The sequence below is a fragment of the Geotrypetes seraphini genome, chromosome 6 (assembly GCF_902459505.1).
Source record: "Geotrypetes seraphini chromosome 6, aGeoSer1.1, whole genome shotgun sequence".
Lineage (NCBI taxonomy): Eukaryota > Metazoa > Chordata > Amphibia > Gymnophiona > Dermophiidae > Geotrypetes > Geotrypetes seraphini.
This window is the reverse complement of record NC_047089.1, coordinates 210,553,543-210,568,918: the sequence shown is the minus strand read 5'-3', so window position 1 is coordinate 210,568,918 and position 15,376 is coordinate 210,553,543. Positions and strand designations below refer to the sequence as shown.

The 15,376-nt window shown below is 42.1% G+C and overlaps 1 protein-coding gene across 6 annotated transcripts in view; it reads right to left on the bottom strand.

Annotated features, from left to right (window-relative positions):
- NSD3 (nuclear receptor binding SET domain protein 3) overlaps window positions 1–15,376 on the bottom strand; it is a 247,944-nt gene that overhangs the window by 154,062 nt on the left and 78,506 nt on the right. For all 6 annotated transcript variants that reach the window (XM_033948594.1, XM_033948593.1, XM_033948592.1 and 3 more), the window contains one exon: window positions 5,795–5,949. In XM_033948594.1, coding sequence (XP_033804485.1) covers window positions 5,795–5,949 — 155 coding nt within the window. The remainder of the gene's footprint in view (window positions 1–5,794; window positions 5,950–15,376) is intronic.

Genomic DNA, 15,376 nt, shown 5'->3' with positions numbered 1-15,376 from the left:
TTTCCCGTTTTAAAAAAGGTTTGGACACTCTTGGATATTAGCGGGAGAGAGGGGTAGGAAGGTGTGTGTGTGTGTGGGGGGGGGGGGTAGAAAATATAAAATGGTTTGGCCTTGATGTATATTTTGAATCTTTCAGTTACTGTACCTTGATATTGTTAACACATGAATGCATTTCTCTATGTTGGCTCAATAAAATATGTTACAAAAAAAAGTTTGGACAAGTTCCTGGAGGAGAAGTCTATATAGTCTGCTATTGAGACAGACATGGGGGAAGTCAATGCTTGCCCTGGATTGGTAATAGATCAAAAGCACCAACCCAACATCTCAAAACACTTAATAGTGGTTATACATATCAAGCTGCTCTCTCTGTATACACATAGGCATGTTTAAAGGTATATACTTAAACACCATGGAGCCTCAGAAGCGGCTTAATTCTTGGGTAAAATTACCCAAGCTTCCTCACTGGCTCACCATCAACAAAATCTCTTAATAAATATATAAACTGTTTAAATATTGTAATATTTTTACTCATCTTAAATATCAAGTAGCGGCGTAATGCCAAACCCCATGCAGACATGCATGTTTCGCAATCTGCGTCAGGGCTGTGTATCAAAAAAATTTCACCATGACTGTGTACTCAAATTCATTTTTGCAAAATGAATTTGATCATGGTGAAAGATTGCAAAAATGCGTGGGATAAAAATAGAGGATTTCGAATTAGAAAATGAAGGATGTAAATTAAAGAACTAAGGCCGGTAGTGGACAGACCTGCACGATCTGTGTCCCATATATGATGATTTGATGTAGGATGTGCTGTGGTGGGCATCAATGTGAACTCCACTAATATAGAACATGAGGATGTTACTGGCCAGACTTTACAGTAGATATCCTGAAAACAAAGGGATGGTTGGATAGGCTTGGATGCAACTTCAGCATTTGGAACCTTGGACAATACCAGACTTTACAGTCGACGGCCCAGAAATATCAAAGAAGAGACAAGTTAATCTAATCATGTATTTTTTAATGGGTATAACTTATGGGCAGACTGAATAGACCATTCAGGTGTTTATCTGCTGACATTTACATGTTTATTATGCTTAAATCTCTCTCCCAGATATTCCAGGAACTGTGAGGGATGAGACTACTCTTGACATAATTAATCAGCCAGCCTAGCCTCTCCAGTATTTGGATCACCTTGTCTTCATCCTCATCCTCAAAAACATGTTGGATCAACCAGTTTTACAGGTAGGGATGGACCCTGATCTCTTCCCCACAAAGAAATTCTACCACTACTACTAGCACCTTCAAGAATGTCAAGGATGCATTAGCCAGCCCAAATGGCAGTGCCTAAAACTGATAAAGACATCTAAAAACACACAATCACAGAAACCTCTGATGAGTTGGGCAAACCAGATTGGCAAATATGCCTCTGCCAGATCGAGAGAGGTACGGAACTCCTCCAGTCTGATCACACTGATAACCGAATGCAGTATTTCCATGCAAATTCTCAGAATTTGCAGTGCTATGTTGATGTCCTTAAAGTCCAGAACTGGATGAACGCTCCCCAGAGGAGCTAGCATAATGTCATCCAGCTGTAGGACACTTTCCAAGGTCTCAAAAGAATAGTCTTTATCTTGGTGACCGAACCACAGGAAGAGATCACAAAAGCACTGAAAAGGGGCTTTAAAAACTCTAAGGCACAGCCTTGCTGTATTACCACAAGCACCTACTGATCTGAGAGATAATGTTTGGCCATTCTGAGAAAAACTGACTGAGAAGATATCTTACCTGTCACAGCCTCTCAGAATAGACTCACAGGTTTTCAATGAGAAGTCTTACCTCTAGCTGCTGAGGGTCTTCCGCATGCCTGGGTTTGCAGACTCCTCAAAAAGGCTGTCTCTCCCTGAACTGACCCAAAGTATAGTCCAATGGGCCTTCAGGACTGTCTGCTTGCCCAAAAGCAACCCAAATCTTTGAGGCTTAACTTATTTGATGAAGTACTAGCAAAAGATCTGAAGCAATCATCAGGCAACCTTAGCAGCCATGCTTCATTCAGGTCCTTAACAAGCTTCTCCTGGTCTCTAAAAAGGAGCGTGCTCTGAAGGGAAGCTCACTGACCCTCAACCTTGAATTGAGTCTACCAACTAGTTCCAAAGTCAAACGGCTCTACACCATGGAGGCCACTGACCAAGCCCCAACCCAAACCAGATCATAAGAGTGCATGCACCACAAGACCGTCCCCAACTCCAAAGGGGCTATCTCCAGTCACTGGCAGCTGCTGAATCCACCAAAAGAAGGCCCACACCACATAACCTCCAGAAATAGTATCCCGAGTCCCATTAGCTGAAGAAGTACAGTATATGCTTGCTTGAGGAGCAGCACTACCCTCCTATCAAGGACACTTTTCAGTGTCACATTACCCTCCATGGGAATCATCGACTTGCTGGCTACCATCACTAACACATTCGTTCTGAGGATCAGAACAGTTCATCCAGTTCTATTTAGGAAGAAGATAGAGTCTCCATACGATTTTAGTGCCACTGAGGGCTAGAACCCCCCCCCCCCCAAAAAAAAAAACCAACAAAACAAAACTCGGCAAGGTCTTCCAAGACCATCCTGTAGAGGGCTTATTAAAACAGAAATGATCTTTCAGGCTTCTTTAAGTCTTCCAAAATGGGATTCCCATCTATCACATTCTCCACCAGTGGCTCTACATTTTGAGAGAGGACATCATTTGTGAGATAAGTAACAGCACCTCTTCCCACTTAAACAGATGCACCACCAGGAACTTATTAGCCTTAGGCAGAAGGAATTTCTCCCCCTTCTGCAGACAAATTCCCTAAGGGAACTGTATCTCACTCACCCTCCCCTTGTTCTGGATCTGGACTGCACTCTTCCATCCTGTGATGGAAGTAAGTCCTTCCTGGGCTACCTGAAACCCCCGAGACTTTCCTCCAATGGCTCCATCACTTCCCTTTATCACAATGGTGCATTCAGGGAGGCCTAAAGAAGTGCTTCCCCAGGGTTGAAGAGCTGACCAGAGCAGCAAGATGACAAACAGACTCCCTCAGTTTCTTCTAGGGGCCCCAAGGATGTTCTTTTCAATTAAGCCAACTCCCTTCCTCCCAATCCCACTGAAAGAAATGCAGCCTCAATTTAAAATGTTTATTCTTACCTATTAATTTCATGCATCGAGTATAGCTAAACCACTCCACACCAGTAGTGTTGTCTCTTCATCCCTCATTCCTTTGCTAAGCACAGTCTCTAGTCCACAACATGAACTCGCACTTCCCAACAAAGGAATGAGAAGAGGAAGAGACAAAACCACTGGTGTGGACTGGTCTAGCTTTGATAAGGAAGGCCATGTTTCTTACCAGTAGGAAAATTGCTTAATGTCATGGAGCCAATGCCAATATCATGAAGCATTGATTCTGCTGCTGCTGTCAACTGTTCTGTCACTCTCCATCACAGGTGGGGTAGAATGAGTTGGCCATCAATAAAAGAAGTCCCTCTTCACAGTGCTACAATGCTTGCCTCACTCTGCATATACAGGCTATACTGCTGTTCTTATGCATTTAGGCTGCAAAAACCCAAGGGAACAGTACAGTTTAAGGGGTGAAGAACTTCTGCGCATGAAAGAGAAGCGGGGCTTGGGTGTGATAATCTTAAGGTGGCCAAACAGGATGAAAAGGTGACGGCAAAAGCTAGAAGGATGCATAGGGAGGGGTATGGCCAGTAGGAAAAAGGTGTTGATGCCCCTGTATAAAGCTCTGGTTAAGACCTCATTTAGAATATTGCATACAATTCTGGAGACTGCACCTTCAAAAAGAAATAAACAGGATGAAGTCGGTTCAGAGGAAGGCTACTAAAATAGTCGGTGGCCTTCATAAGGCATATGGGGACAGACCTAAAAAGATCTCAATATGTATACTTTGGGGGAAAGGCAAGAGAGGGAAGATATGATAGAGACCTTTAAATACTTACATGACATAAATGCACATGAGGCAAGTCTCTCATTTGAAAAGAAGCTCTGGAACAAGGGAGCAAATTACATTACATTACATATTTCTATTCCGCCATTATCTTGCGGTTCAATGCGGATTACAAAAAGAATTATAGAAGGAGGGTTACAAAGTTAGATCAAAGATCGTTTCCAAGAGTGGGTCAGGTAAGATCAGGGGTTAGGGAGAGGATGGTAAGAAGGAAAGTATTTGTGATTTTATGTCTTATTCAGGGATTTCTCGAAGAGTATAGTTTTTATTTCCTTTCAGAACATCTTGAAGTCTTGGGTTGTTATCAATAGGTTGGAGATTTGGTTATCTAGTTTTGCTGCTTGAGTGGCTAGTAGGCCGTTGTATAGTTTTTTCCGTTTTACTTCTTTGTGAATGGGGTGTATGTTTTTCTATGACTGGTAGAGGTAGTTTGGATGAAGCGGTTGTTTAGGTAGATTGGGCCGTCTCCATTTATAGTTTTAAATAGTCTACAATAGAATTTAAATTGTATTCTTTCCTGGATTGGAAGCCAATGTGAATCGATGTATGCCTCTGTAATGTGGTCATGTTTCTTCAATGAGTAGACGAGTCTCAGAGCTGTGTTTTGAATTGTTTGTAGTTGTTCAATCATTATTGCAGGGCAGGGGAGGTAGAGAATGTTGCAGTAATGATGAAGAGCAAACTTAAGGAAATACTTTTTTTTTTTTAACAGAAAGGGTGATAGATGTGTGGAATAGTCTTCTTATAGAGGTGGTGGAGCCAAAAACTGTGTCTGAATACAACAAAGTGTGGGACAGGCATTTGGGATTTCTTAGGGAGAGGAGGAGATAGTGGATGCTGCAGATGAGCCATTTGGCCTTTATCTGCCATCATGTTTCTCTGTTTCTATTTTAAATTGATTGTAGTATATTGAAGACATCTCCATTTGATTATTTTTATACAGGTTTAGAAAGTAACAAAAATCTAACAAAGATACTACAAATAACAAGAAGAATGAAATGGTTTGAAAAGGATTTAACATTGGTTTTTAGTTTTATCACCATTATTATAGTTTATAAGTACATAAGTACTTATAAACTATAATAATGGTGATAAAACTAAAAACCAATGTTAAATCCTTTTCAAACCATTTCATTCTTCTTGTTATTTGTTATAGGTCATCCATACTGAAAGAGATGCAATTTATAGTGAGATTAAACTTAAGCCATGGCCTTTTTTCTCTGTTTTAATGAATGATCACTGTAAATTCTATACATAAATACGAGGGGCTGCTGAAAAGTTCTCAGCCCAACCAACAAAGCTGGAGCAGTCTCCATCAAGGCTATACATTTAGTCCAGTGATTTTCTACTTTTTCCGTTCCATTGGAAAAATACGTAATGAAAAATGTAGAAAATCGCTGAACTAAGGGCTCCTTTTACAAAGGTGCGCTTGCGTTTTTAACACAAGCACTGGATTAGCGCGCGCTAGCCAAAAATCTACCGTCTGCTCAAAAGGAGGCGGTAGCGGCTAGCGCACGCGGCAATTTAGCACAAGCTATTCCGCGCGTTAAAGTCCTAGCGCACCTTTGTAAAAGGAGCCCTAAGTGTATAGCCCTCGATGGAAACTGCACCAACTTTGTTGGTTTGGCTGAGAACTTTTCAATGGCTCTTCGTATGCATTAGGTTCAACAAGCTATACAAATATAATACCATCTGAGTGAATTTCATCAAAAAGGCAGTAAATAAATCCTAATAAATACATGCACATAAATACACATAATTATGTCAAATCTGTAATTTTACTTCGATAAATTGGCACATACCTTCAATTTTTCTGAGTGATTGCAAGGTAGCTTTGAACTTTCGACCAAGAGCTGCTCATACTGTTTACGGCCCCTATATTCCCTGACCCGTTTCTCGTGGACCCACGCCCTCTCAGGCTCGTTGCTAAAAAACTGTACATGATATTCACGAGCACCTGAAAGTAGGAGAGAGCTTTATTTGTTGTCATCACACAGACAGGTTAGAGTTTATAAGAAACTGCAGGAAATATGTTGGCATAGAAGAAATATTAAAGTGCAAGTGATATCTTTTTTAAAAAAATTTTGATAGAACCAATGCAACATTTTAGAAACAAAAGGCCAGATTCTATAAATGGCACCTACATTGAGGATGCCTAGCAACACCTAACTTAAATCTGCGTGCAATTCAAATTGTCTTAATTAGTTTAAATGGTGTGGTAATTAACCATGCCATTGAAGTTAATTACATTACATTACATTAATGACTTCTATTCCGCCCGTACCTTGCATTTCTGGGCGGATTACAAAAGAAACTAGTTGGACATTTCCAGGAAAATTACAATTTAGGGTTTTGGATTACAAAAAGATGACTGGACAGTTCCAGGAAATTTACAGTTTGGGGAGCTGTTTACATTGTTGAGACTGAGGAGAAAGAATTACGGAGAGGACACTTTGAGGGGGAATTTGTAAGGAAGGAGGAGAACAGGGCGTAGAGTTAAGACATCTGGATAAATTTTTTGAATAGCAGGATTTTAATTTGGAAAAAAAAAAAAAAAATTTAACAAGTAAGTGTTCAACACGGAACTCAGAGCGGCACCTAGCAATGCCTAAGTCCAGGTGTCCTCTGACGCCTAATGACACCTACCTGAAAAGTAGGCATTGGTAGGAGCAGAGAATAGGCATGGTAGACTTGGGCATCACTAGGCATCCAAGTTAGGCACTGGTAAATTAGCTGTGTCTACCTCTAGAATGCCTAGTGATTCCCAAGTCTGCTTAGGTGATGCTAGGCATGATTCTATAAGTAGCTCCTAGCGGTTGATTGACACATGCACCATTTATAGAATCTGGTCCAAATAGTCAATACATTCTCTCTGTTCAGCAAACAACTAACAGCTGAATTTTTCTCTCTGAATCTTCAACAGGATTGACAGTTGTCATTATCTCTTATTGAACTAAGCAAACATTAAGGAGAGTTTTCTCTTTTCAAACCCTAAACCTTCATAAACCTTTGAAGGATTAGATAGCCATAAATGTTCTTACTATGCTCTTCAAGTAGAAAGCCAGAGACATTTATCGGTCTATTCCACAAACATGCTAAAAGTAACATTACTTGTTTTGTTCAGAAACACAAAAGTATACACACAACAGTTTTACACTTAATGGATTCCCCCCTTTCAAGAAAAATACTATTTAATTACCTTAGTATGCAAAATGTTGTCAATATGGGGGCTAACACCAAGGTGAAATTTAAAACTTACAGTTTATTTGCTTACCTTGAGTCCTGTCAGTCCAGACAAGTGGTTATGATCCCTTGCCAGAAGATGCAGAAAGAAAAAAAAATAATCTCAGAGCTGACTTCACTCCCTTTATAGGGAACTGATTCTGTTTCTGCTCTTCAATACACCTACTGTATGCCAAAGGTAAAAACCCAGAATGAAAAAAAAACTATTGAAGCAACAAAAAGAAAAATTATGTCTTACCTGATCATTTTCTTTACTTTAGTCACAGCAGATAAATCCATATACTTGAGGGTTATGATCATCTACCAGCAGGTGGAGACAGAGAGCATTAAACTGGGCTCTATCATATAACATGAAATATTCCTTGATAAGTTAGAACTTCTCATGATAAAACAGGGCAATTAATGAAAACAATGAGGTATACAATTTCTTCCTCACAGCCTAAGATAGGAAACTGACAATAAATCAATCCAAAGATGCCAGAAGGCCCAGAATCTAAGGAAGAAAAAGGAGAAACTAAGCATATCAGACAGAATGGGACTCTGGATTCATCTGCTGTAACTAAAGGAAAGAAAATTATGAGGTAAAACAGTTTTTCCTTGTCTTCACAGTAGATGAATCCAGATACTTGTGGGATGTAGCAAAGCAGTCCTCATGAGAGTAGGGTAGCAAGTGTCATATGGAGAAGGCCATGGTCTCAACAATGCTGCTGAACAAAAAAAAAAAAAATCAAGCAACAGCCAGTTCCCAAGACAGGGATACAATGCCCCAACAGAAGAGAACCAAAAGGAAGAGAAGGACAACCCAAGAAGAGTCCAAATTCCCCCAGCTGCTCTCCAGCAAGGCACCCAAAGGGAGGAGCTACAGTATTTGTTAGTTATTTTTTTATGTATGTATTTATTTATTTATTTATTTAAAAGACTTATACCTGCCTAAAAACTAAGCAGATTACAACCATACATACATAAAATATTAAATAAACATAGTAACATTAAAAGCACAAAATTTAAAATCATATTTTGCTGCCCGTCTCTATTTCCTGCTATACAAATCTGACTATATGTTTAAGAAAATACTTCCACAAATAAGGTTGCTTTCAGCAGCTTTTTAAAATTTTGTATGTTGTCCAACATCCTTAACTGTCCAATTAAGTTGTTCCACATTTTCACCCCTATTATCAAAATTGCCTTCATCCTAGTCTCAGCATATTTCACTCGCTGCATTCCATCTAGTGACAAGTGCATTGCCATCTCAGATTTTAATGGGTGATGTGGATAATACAATGTGATAGCTTGTGATAAATACCAAGGTATTCCATTAAGCACTACCTGAAAAATTAACACTAAAACTTTATAAACAAAATTCTACATGTAATAAGAAGCCAGTATAATTGTTGGAAAAAAAGAGGCAGGGGGGTCAAGGTCACATGTCCCAACCTATCACTTCCAAAAATCATTCTTGCAGCAGTATTCTGGACTCCCTGCAGTGCCCTACACTGGGGTGTCCTGCAGTGATCCCATCCCCAGGTACAGGGTATTGCAATAGTCCAATTTCTGTAATATCATACATTGAAATACTATCCGAAAATCATATTTTGATAACATTGGCTTCCGTCTATTCAATAGCTGCATTTGGAAAAATGAAGATGTCACTGTAGCTAACACTTGATCTCTCATTGATAATGTTGAATCTAACCAAATTCCAAGAACTTTAATTTTCTTCCTTACTGGTATTCTCATGGTATCTACTTCGGTCTCTTCAGGTCATGCTGGATCTTCTTATTCTCCTCACCATCAATAATTTAGTTTTCAATAAATTCAAAATCAGTTTTTGTTGCATCATCCATGCCTGTACTGTTCTCAAGTATAATATCATTTTACTTTGTAATTCCCTCTGCCAGTCAATCATTGGAAAAAAAAGAATTAATTGGATGCCATCTGCATAAAATCTATAGTTGACACCCAATCCTTAAAACATTCATCAATGATGCTAAACAAAGGTTAAAAAGTAATGCTGAAAGTGTAAGATGGAGGTTCTTCTGTCCATATCACATTTCTTCTTTCTATATATCCATTAAATCCATTATCCATCTTCCCTCTGTGCATCTACCTCTATGCTGCTCCTATGCTCAGCATTTCCCTTCCCCTGCTCGACATCTCCATTCTGTATTCCTGCCTCCCTCTTGTTTAATATCACTCTTCTGCATCCTTATCCTTCCCCTGTGCCCAACATTACTCCTGTCTTCCTGACCATATGCTGCACAATGTTCAGCATTTATGTTCCGTGTCCCTAATTTCCTCCACCCCACTTAGTTCAGCATTGGTTCTGTCCATCCATCAGTGCCCCTGTCTATATGCTCCCTCGATGCCATCATCTCCCTTCTGTGTCCCTATCCTTTCACATGTCTAGCTTCTTTCTCATTACCCTTCCTACACAAAAAGCTCCAGCATCTTTCCTATTCTTCCTATATGATCCAATATCTCTCTGTCTCTCTCCTCTCCAACCAGCATCAAACATCATTCCACCTTCCATGGGTCCAGCATCTCTCTCCTATAGCTCCCTATATGATGGTATCTCTCTCTCTTCTCCCCCTCTATTCCCTCTCACCCCCACCGATGTACAGTGCAACATATGCCCCTCCTTTACTGCATCCAACAATTCTTCCTTCCGTCTCCCACAGTTCCACATCTCTTACTCTCTCCCCTTCTCTATGGGTCCCCACTAGGTAATTTGGCATCTCTTTCCTTCTTTCCCAGTGCCCCTGATAGTTCATCTTCACTCGCTCCTCATTCCCCCTTCCCTCTGCCAGTCCAGCATTTCTCCTAGCCCTTTCCCCTGCCAGTACAGAAGCCCTCCTAATTCCTATAAGTCCAGCAACTCTCCTGACACGCCTCAAGAGTCCAACAACCCTTCTGACAGGGGAGTGGTCAGCAGAATCCAACAATTCTCCTAACCCCCTCAATCCAGCAGCTCTCTTTCTCTCCTTCTATTTTAAATATGCTACAAACATCTTTCTTTCTTCTATCCCCTGTGAATCCAGCAACTATTACTTCTCCCTCCATCTTGAAGGTGCTGATAACACCTTTCCTGTTCCTCATCCCTAACCCCTCCCCCCCCACCAGATCCAAATACTTCTCCATTTTATTCCCCTTGCCCCATGGCACTTCCAAACCACTGTCCTTCACTGGATGCAACAGCCACAAATACACCCTGTCTGCAGCCAGCTCTAGAACTGTTCCTCTGCTACAGAGGAACAGTATTGAAATGCTAAAAGGGAGAGGGGAGACAGGAAAGAAGCAGAAGAGGTGTTTGGGCTCAGTTTGCAAATCCCGGGCATCAGTTTCACATTTTTAGATGACATGTTTATGTTTAGTGGCATTTGATATACCGCCCTATCTTGGAGAAGTTCAGAGCATGCTTCTGGAAGGAAGACTTGGCCTTCCACCACATAACACTGATCCTACAATTAGACCTTAGCAGTGCGTTTGACCTAGTAGACCACAAAATCATGCTACTGTGCCTTGATGCAATGGGAATCTCGGAAAGGTAAAGAATTGGTTCCAAGAATTCCTAACAAACAAATCCTACCGAGTAGCCAGCAATGGAAATCACTCTAACCCATGGAATAACCCGTCAGGGGTACCCCAGGGCTCCCCTCTATTACCTACATTATTCAACATTTACATAGCATCCTTAGGTCACCGACTACAAAAATTAAACTTAAAACACTACATATACGCAGACGATATATCCATCCTAATCCCCTTAAATGACATCTCAACTGAAATTATAGATATCCTTTCACACACAATGAGAGAAATCGAAAAATGGACCACTAACTTCAAACTGAAACTAAACACAGAGAAAACAATCTTCCTGGCAAGCCACAACGACAAAATAACGAGAACATCTTTAAAAATAAACAGCCATGAATATCTGATTTCCAAAACCATAAAAATTCTGGGTATCACACTAGACACGCATTTGACCATGGTTGACCACACAAACTTAACAGTGAAGAAATGTTTTTATACACTGGAAGCTAAGGACTATTAAAAAATACTTTGACACAACATCCTTCAGGTTACTGGTGCAATCGCTGATCCTATCCACCCTGGACTACTGCAACATCGTCTACCTGGGTATCCCACTAAAAACAATAAAAAAACTGAGATTAGTACAAAACACTGCAGTTTTTTAATCTTCGGACTTAGAAAGCAAGACCACATTAGCCCATACAACAAAAAACTGCACTGGCTACCAATGGAAGCATGAATACAGTTCAAATTTTCATGCATCTACTTCAAACAAATCTGGGGCCTAGCACCTTCCTACCTGCAAACACGCTTTACTCTACACAATCCCACTCGAAGAACCAGAGATAAAAATTTATTTGCCTATCCTAAAATTACCGGCTGCAAATACAAATCCTTCCTTGACAGAACCTTCATGTTCCAAGCTAACAGACAACAATCCTGGCTGGGAAACTACATAAATAAAACCAGACAGACCTACAACGCATTCTGAAAATCTATCAAAACCACTCTGTTTGACAAATTCATCACCTAACCAGACCAATCCGTGCTCTCTACGCATTTTTCCCCCTACAACCCGAAGCAATCTTCATGCATTTCCTACCCCTCTCTCTTTCCCTTCCCCTTACAACCCCTCTTACATTCCCTCCCCAACATCCCCCTTTCTTCTCTAACATTCCCCTCATGCATTTGTAATTTGCTGAATGTCCAGCCTTCTTTCAATGTGAACCGCCTAGAAGTCGTCTGACTATGGCGGTATAGAAAAATAAAGTTATTATTATTATTATTACTATTATTATAACACAGTTAGTTACCATAACAGTTGTTATCCAGGGACAGCAGGCAGATATCAACATGTGAGGGTGACGTCATCCACGCAGCCCCGTAGCGGACAGCCTCCCAACCAGACTTGCTTGAAGAACTTTCAAAAAGTTTGCGAATGCTGCACCGCACATGCGTGAGTGCCTTCCTGCCGAACGTAAGTCGTGCGTCTTCTCTGAGGTACCTCAGTTCAGATAGCTAGCTAATAAGCCAATCCAGGGGAGGTGGGTGGGTTGTGAGAATATCTGCCTGCTGTCCCTGGATAACAACTGTAAGTAACTGCTTTATCCCAGGACAAGCAGGCAGCATATTCTCAACATGTAGGTGACCTCCAAGCTAACCAGAATGGGATGGTGGGAGTGTTGGCAAACTAGGAGAATAAATGTCTCTCGGGAACTCCCCACAGCCATTTCCTAATGGCTATCTGCACGGGGCAGCGTAGGAAGATTGCTCCTGCCCCGAAAACCAGCTAGACCACCAGGTAAGGCCGGGATGCTGGGGGAAGACAAAAATATTGGGGGGGGGGGGGGTTTCCTCCTCCCCCCCAAAAAAAAATTGCGATTATGTGAAATCGCGAGTAGAGAAACCGCGAATGGGGAAGGGGAAGTGTATATCCTGGAGCAGAACTGAGGCAGTTTGTTGTTGTGGGGAGATGCAAAGAGGTCTATCTGAGGAGTTCCCCACTGAGCAAAAATTTGATGGAGAGGCGAGGAATTGAGTGTCCATTCGTGACGACTTAATTTGTCCACCAGACAGTTTTGCTCCCCTTGGATGTAGACAGCTCTGAGGAAGGTGTTGTGAAGGATTGCCAACTTACAAAGCTTCAGAGCTTCTTGACAAAGAGGTAGAGATCCTGTTCCTCCTTGCTTGTTCACATAATCCATAACGACTTGATTGTCCGTTTGAATGAAGACTTATCGTGTCGTGGAGAAGATATTGAAAAGCTTTGAGAGCATAGAAAATCGCTCTGAGTTCCAACAGACTGATATGACGACGATCTAAGCTGAACCAGTGACCTTGAGTACGGAGACCATCTAGGTGCGTCTCCCAAGTCTATGTCGAGGAATCTGTCGTGAGAATCTTCTGATGAAGAGGCGTGTGAAATAGCAAACCTCTGGAAAGATTGGAAGAGAGCATCCACCAGTGGAGAGACTGTCTCAACGAAGGAGTCACTGTAATGTGTTGAGAGAGTCGGTCGTAAGCTTACTGTCACTGAGATGCTAGGGTCCACTGAGGAATTCTGAGGTGAAGTCAGGCAAAAGGAGTCACATGAACTGTAAAGACTATGTGACCGAGATGAACCATCATGTATCTTGGCGAGATTGACATGAGGGAAGACACTCGTTGACAAAGGTGAATGAGAGTAACTTGACTTTGTTGAGGCAGGAATGCTCTGAATTGAACAGTGTCCAGGATAACTCCAATAAACTGTAGAGTTTGGGAGGAACGTAACTGGAACTTTGGAAAATTGATTTTGAACCCAAGACTTTGGAGAAACGCTATGTCCGTTGGGCCGCTACAAGAACCTCCTATTGCAATGAGGCTTTGATAAGCCAGTCGTCCAGATATGGAAAGACCTGAAGACCCTGCATCCGCAGGGCTGCAGCCACCACCATCAGGCATTTTGTAAAGACTCTGGGAGATGATTTGAGGCCGAAAGGAAGGACTCTGTACTGAAGATGAAGATTCCCCACCTGAAATCTTAGGAATCTGCAGGAGGCTGGATGAATTGGAATACGAGTGTAAGCCTCCTTGAGATCTAGGGAGCATAACCAATCTCCTTGATCCATCAGGGGATACAGGGTTGGAAGAGAGAGCATCCAAAACTTCTCTTTGACAAGGAGAGATCGCAAATCCCCCATCTTCTTAGGGATCAGAAAATAACGGGACTAAAACCCCATGTCCCGTTGGGTCAAGGGAACCTCCTCGAAGGCACAGAGGCAAAGAAGAGCATGAGCCTCCTGAAGAAGAAGGGGATTTGTGACATGTTGGAAGGAAACTCTTTTGGAAGGAGATCTGGCGGAATTTGAAGAAATTGGAGCGAGTAACCCTCTCTGATGATGGTGAGAACCCAGAGGTCTGATGTAATCTGCTCTCACTGTTGATAAAAGTGATGGAGACGACCCCCTACTGGAAGGACAGAAGACTGATGGATAAAGATAGACGTTATGCTCAGATTTAGATTGTCATAAAGACTGTGCAGACTTAGCTACAGCAGGAGTTTTTGTTGACACTGATGCTGTGGCTGTTTCCTGGGTGGAGGCCTGGAGTAAGCCGGAGTAGATTTCTGTGGATAACGACGTGGAGGTGGTCTATAAGGCTTAGGAGCTGTAGGCTTAGGTTTAGGTCGAATCAAAGAGGCAAAGGACTGCTCATGCTCTGACAGACGCTTGGTGGCTGCCTCAATGGATTCATTGAAAAGCTCATTACCTTGACAAGGTGATCTTGAAGGTTAGGATCCATGTCCACAATCCATAGCCAAGCCAGACATCGCCTTGCCACAGAAAAAGCAGTGACTCGAGATAACATTTCAAATGCATCATAAGTCGCTTGAAGCATAAAGAGACATATTTGAGACAGTGTATGGTGGAGTTGTTGAAACACAGGCAACCGATGCTCAGATAAGTCGGAGAAGAAGTAGGGCATGGTTTTTATACAGAGGTGAGCTGCCTGGTCAATATGGCTTGCAGTATGTCCTCGAAGACAGGCACCGAGACTAATGACTCTGGTCTAGAAGGTGCAGCAGTGTGCTCCACAGAGGGCGACCTTGAGGATGAGTATTCCCTATTTTTGGAGGCACGCTTCGGAGGAGGTCTCGTAAAGGCTGGCACGACTGCACTCGTTGCCTGGATTGCCTGAGACTCAGCTGGAGGCTTCTTAGCTAGCATACCTGCAGAGGGAAGAGCAGACTTAACTGAGGACGAAACCTTAGGAGGACACAGCAGATGGGGCCTTCACGGACAAGGGCGACTTGCTCAAAGCCGAGGACTTAGCCAACGAGGCCGCCACCGAGGTCGAGGCTGAGGTCAACGCCTTTTCTGCAGACGGCTCCATGGAACCAAAGAGCTGCTGGATCTGGACACAACGTCTCCAGAGAGATCTTTTTTGAAGGGTAGCACAGCGCGGGCACGACTCAGTACAATGTTTGGGTCCCAAGCACTTAATACACCAATGGTGCAGGTCGGTGATTGAAATCACCCGATTACACTGGCTACACCTTTTGAAGCCCGTAACAGGCCGGGACATAGAAAAAAAGGCGGCCGCAGCCAAACGAGGGTCGGTGGCAG